This window comes from Hipposideros armiger, unplaced genomic scaffold (genome assembly GCF_001890085.2).
Source record: "Hipposideros armiger isolate ML-2016 unplaced genomic scaffold, ASM189008v1 scaffold_8, whole genome shotgun sequence".
NCBI lineage: Eukaryota > Metazoa > Chordata > Mammalia > Chiroptera > Hipposideridae > Hipposideros > Hipposideros armiger.
Window position 1 is genome coordinate 3,560,332 of NW_017731358.1, and position 5,678 is coordinate 3,566,009.

The 5,678-nt window shown below is 30.9% G+C and overlaps 1 protein-coding gene and 1 pseudogene across 1 annotated transcript in view; one reads left to right on the forward strand and one right to left on the reverse strand.

Annotated features, from left to right (window-relative positions):
- FYTTD1 (forty-two-three domain containing 1) overlaps positions 1 to 5,678 on the forward strand; it is a 37,128-nt gene that overhangs the window by 19,643 nt on the left and 11,807 nt on the right. The window contains exons 3-4 of the mRNA XM_019652105.1: positions 754 to 902; positions 5,381 to 5,493. Coding sequence (XP_019507650.1) covers positions 754 to 902; positions 5,381 to 5,493 — 262 coding nt within the window. The remainder of the gene's footprint in view (positions 1 to 753; positions 903 to 5,380; positions 5,494 to 5,678) is intronic.
- On the reverse strand, positions 3,671 to 5,374 carry LOC109387035 (40S ribosomal protein S15a pseudogene; annotated as a pseudogene).

Here is a 5,678-nt window from a genome sequence, read left to right on the forward strand (position 1 = left end):
AAAAAAAAAAAAAAGAGAAAAAGTAAATCGGTAAGATACATGCTGGAAAAGCAAAATCAATAAAGTCACATGCCACAGAGATCAAAATATGTCCGTTGGAAGTCACTGGGGACTTTAACAAAAGCAGTGTGAATACAGTAGGACTGAAAATAAAGAAGCCAGATTGCAATGTAGTAAGTAAATAGATAAAGATAGTGATTTCACTCTACATCAGCGCCAACAGAGATAAAATGTGAGCCACATACTAATAATATATTTTGTTTAACCCAATATATCCAGAATAACATTGGAACATATAATAATAAAATTATTAATGAAATATTGCACATTCTTTTGTTACATCTCATTTCGTACTCGTCGTATTTCAGGTATTCAGTAACCAATAGTGGTTAGTGCCTACCACATTGCACAGGGAGAATTGAGGTTGTCTTGTTCGTTGAGAAAGTAATGCCGAAGATAGAGGGTAGCTAGTGGGGAAACATGAGAATCCTTAGTCCTTTGTAGTTCATTACCACAACAGAACCATTTCCAGTGCAACTTATTGCCTCTTTAAAAATGAGATCTTTTATGTAATTCAAAAAATATGTGTAAATAATAATACAATACTATAAGAGATATTATATAAATAATAGATAAAAATAAAACACTCATACCCTTCACCCTGCTTAAGAAATAGACTATCTTGTGACCTGTGAGCCCCTCAGTTGCATTCTTTTTTTTTTTTTTTTCTTCTTTTTTTTTCTCCTTCTACAGGTTTTGGTAAGAATAGTCTGAGTCGTAGAGGAAGAGTGATGCCTGGAAAGAAACGTCCTTATGGAGTTATCACTGGACTTGCAGCTAGGAAAGCAACCGGAATTCGTAAAGGAATTAGCCCTATGAATCGACCACCTCTAAGTGACAAGGTAGGATGATGGCTTAGTCCTGAGTCAGATACCCTTTTCCTTTATTCGTACTAGTATTTCTGTGAATGACCTTCAGAGAGCATTTCATTTGAATATTTTGGTTTTTTATGTAGTACTTTGGGGTTTATATAAAAAATTATAATTAGATGAAATCATTGTCATTCATGAATAATACCTAAATTTCCACATTCACAAATATAAATTTTTTTTACAGGTTCTTTACTCGTGTGTGTGTATGTGTGTGTGTGTGTGTGTGTGTACAATTTTTAACAGAATATTGAGTTATAATTTTATATTATAAAATTCATTTGTTTAAAGCATACAATTTAATGAATTTTAGAAAATTTACGGTTATACAATCATCACAATAATCTAAGTTTAGAACATTTCTATTACTCTAAAAAGAAATCTCATATTCATTCAGTCATACTTCATCATCTTCCCCACGCAACCACTAGTCTACTACTTTCAGTCAATTTTCTGTAACTTGGTCTTTTGTGCATATGTCATATAAATGGAATCATATAATAATATGTGGTTTGGCATTTAGCCGTAATGCTTTGGAAGTTCATGTTGTAGCATGTATCAATACTTCATTACTTTTTATTACTGAATAACATTCCATTATGTGGATATACCATATTTTGTTTATCCATTCACCAGTAGATTGACATTTTGGTGGTTTTCACTTTTTAGGTATGTAAATAATGTTGCTGTGAACATTCACTTGTAAGTCTGTATGGATGTAGGTTTTCATTTCCCTTTCATAGATAACTATCCCCTAGTTGATATTTTTAATTAGAGTTAACAATTATTTACCTACCATAAGTTAACTACTTCTCAAATTTTAACTAATTTTATTTACATCTCAATGAGTAATTTTTGAATTGACCAAAGCATTTCTTAAAAATAGTTTCACAAATCGTTTTTCTTTTATTTGTTATGTTTAGTAAGTCTGAGTTACTAAGGAATTTAATGTTCTACTCTTCTATTTTTTAATCTTTTTGGTTTTTCTTATTATGAAAGTAATACGTACTTGTAAAAAAATTCAGAACATTTATTCCTTAAATTGTCTTAAATGTGTGTATTCTGGTTAAGAACTAGAATTCTTAACTTTTCAATTCTGTCACCACCAACAGATATTCTGTTCTCTAAAACTTTATCATGGAACTTACTATTTATTAGAAATTATAAAACATTAATGGGATATAGATACTGGAAGGGAGTTTGGGTTTAACTACTAACTAATCTAATTACTTGCTCCAGTAAAAAATTTTAAGTTACCATATGTGGTAGTTGTTTGAAAATAATGAAAATTGAAAATGTTAAATTATAGAGTGCTAAAAATGTACTGGATAATAAGATCTATTTATTTGAAGTTTGAATGATTTTGTCAAAAATATGGTTTGAAATTTGGTGTTTCTTTTAAAAACCCTTTTCTCAACCCAAACACAGATTAATAGTCTGATTAGGATACAATATAGTAATTGTGAAGCAGATGATTTTCCAGCAATTTAGAAAATTCTACTTATATATAAATAATTTATATTATCCTTTTCTATTCATTAAACAAGTCACCTAAATAACTTAATTGGCCTTGAATTGCTATATGTACTTGGAAATTTTACACTTTAAAAACTTTTGACATAAATTGACTTTCTGTTACTTTATTTCTTCCTTACCATAGTTTATATAAATTGGTGAGATTTTATTTAAATAAAAATATATGTTTTCTTACCTATGAAATGAATGACTAAGTGAGAGAGTATTCTCATTTACATTATTGTAAATACAGCAAATGGCTGTGATAAGAGGGGAATGGTTGTATCTAATAATGAATTTTATATTTGGTTAGAGAGAGTCAAATTAAAATATCAAGTATAAGTTGTGTTTACGCTATTCAGGGATTTTTCTATTGAAATATAGAACTTTGTCAGTGTCAGTTCTATAACTTGTTCCTTTTAGATTCCAAATTTCCTGAAATTAATGCTCTGTAGAACTTTCAACTTGACTTTGATAATACTTAAACCATTTAGTACTTCTGTGAACTTAAAAAAATTGTTGATATATGTAGAAGTTGTTTTCTACTAATAGGTAGTTTCAATCATTTGTCTGATTTTGAAGTTAAACATAAACCCCTTATCTCCATATTATGGAATTCTGTTCAGCAATAAAAAAGGAATAAATGTTAATACACAAGACAGCATGTATCAGAACATGCTAAGCAAAAGAACTCAAACACAAAAGACTAGGTATTGTGTGATTCCATTTACAGGTAAGTCCTCAACGCTGTACAGAGATTCTGTGACTTAAAGCAAAAGGATGTACAACAAAACCAATTTTACCATAGGCTGACTGATATAAACAAGAGTTAGGTTCTTTCTTTTTTAAGTCTTTAAAACAAATGTTTAAGTGTAGTTGGTATACAATATTATATTGGGTAAGAGTTATGGTCTGATGGCGTCTCCTCAACATTATAGTGAAGTGATGTTATTCGAGGACCTGTATTTGAAATTGTAAAAAAGGTGAAACTATAGTAACAGATGAGTCATTGCCTGGTTATGATTTTCTGTAATTAAACTATACACTTAAAATTTTAATATATGTAAATAATAAAATTTAACATGAAAAATAAACTAACTCGATTTCTTTTGCTCAAGGAATAATTTTTTATATCAAAATTATTGTGAGAGAACACTATTTGGGTTCGGCATTAATCAGTGCTTCCTGAATAGCCTTTTTTTTTTTTAATAGTTCGTTGAGACATTTTATTTGCATGTATGTATTACATCCCTAGAAAAAGACTTTCCAGAATTTTCCCCTCCTATGTATTTTCATCTTGCTGCTGCTTCATGGTCCGTGATGCCCACTGAGGTTGTCAGTACAATGAAACCAAACTGACAGGATGGGAGCAGGTTGTTCTGCCATTTTTCTAGATCTTTGAGTTACACATCAAATCTGGGCTGATCACATCACACTTGTTTAACCTGCCCATGAGGCTCACAGCAATTTCTCCAGCTCTCTGATCATCAGTGATTTCAAATTTGCCAATGTAACCATGCTTCATCATCACAGTTAGAAACTGAATGACAACTTTGGCGCATGGCCTAATAAGAACTTGGTGTTTGCCTTTGTTTTTGGCTTTGTCGATGCTTTTCAGAGCATTGACCGTGACATTCATGGGCACCATTATGGCAGCATCTTTAGATTACACAGAAAGATGGTGAAAAGAGGCCTGAATAGCTATTTTGGATCTCAAAGAAATGCTTGTTGTCTTTCATTTAAAAAAAAAAATTACTATGAAAGAAAAACTTACCCCTAGTTGTACTTTTAAAAACTCATGTATACACATATATAAATCTTAGATCCATGGAACACAAATTCATCATATATTAATGGATTATTATAGTTCTAGGCCATGTATTTATCATTTAACTAATGTTGACTGAGTACCTACTGTGTGCTAGATGCAAGAAATTATGCAGTAATTCAACAGAAAATTCCTGTCCTTATGGAAAACTCAGATAAACGTTAAATAATCACAAATAACTATATGATTATAATACGGCAGGTACTTGGAAGGAAAATAACGTGATAACAGTGTCACAGAAGGATCTTCTACGTTTGCTTAAAGAAGTGTATCATTAAAGACAAAATACAAAGCTTGGAATGAGCCATTAGTCTGATTTCATAGCATTTCTCTTATACTCCTCATAATTCTTTATCCCAGTTTTTATATTTACTTATTTTCCAAATGTTCAAGAAAATGAAGATTTATAACTTTTACAGTTTTTTGTCTATTGATATTTATGAAGTACTTCACATATGATTAAAATATAAGGGAATCCAGATTAATATTTGGTCCATATTGTCAAGGACTTTTGAAACTGCTTCATGGAAAATATGGATACATGAATTAGGCTTTAATGATGGATTGAATTTGTTATATATGGGGAGGGAAAAAAGTGGACATTTCATGTGCTTGTTTTCTATGATAACTGAGTTTTCTTGATTCCATTTTTTCTCTGTAACCATTCTTTGCTGTTACAACCTTCTCTTTTTTTCTTTCTCACACATTTGTTTTGGAACTTGGCCTTCTTATCCCTTTACTTGATATCAAAAAACGCTGTTTATATAAATGATTCCCTAATTTATATTCCTGGCTCTCTGATTCTTCTCTTAAGCCCAGATCCCCATCACCTATGCATCCTTCAGAACACCTCAAACTGAACAGATCTAAAATAGAACAAATTTATTTTTCTGTCCAAATTCTGCTTTTGTTGCAAGAATTTTAAGTATAATGTGGTTGTCTTTACAGTCACTTAGTCTGGAAATATTCAAGTCGTTTTAGCTTCTCTCTCTAACCTGCACACCTAAGCAGTGGTCAGTCCCTGTCCATTCTGCCTCAGAAATGTTTATTGTAATAGGCTGTATAGCAAAAAGCAATCTGATTAACATAATTTCTTGCCTTCTGAAAGAATATAGAACGATATTTTCCAGCGTTAAAAAGGAAGGCAAACCTTCTGAGACAAAATGAAGTGCAGAGGAAGACAGCTGCAGTTTTCAAGAGACCTAACCAACTAAATAGAAAGTAAGTATTCAGATATAAGACAATAATGTTATCCTGCATAAAGATATACTTCTTTCCTAATGTTCAAAGGAATGGATTTTCAGTGATTCTTCTAGTTCTCTGGTTATTTTCAAGACAGATATTTGAGATATCTATCTGACTATAGAAGCATTTACAAGTAACTCTTTTTTTTTTTTTTTTTTTTT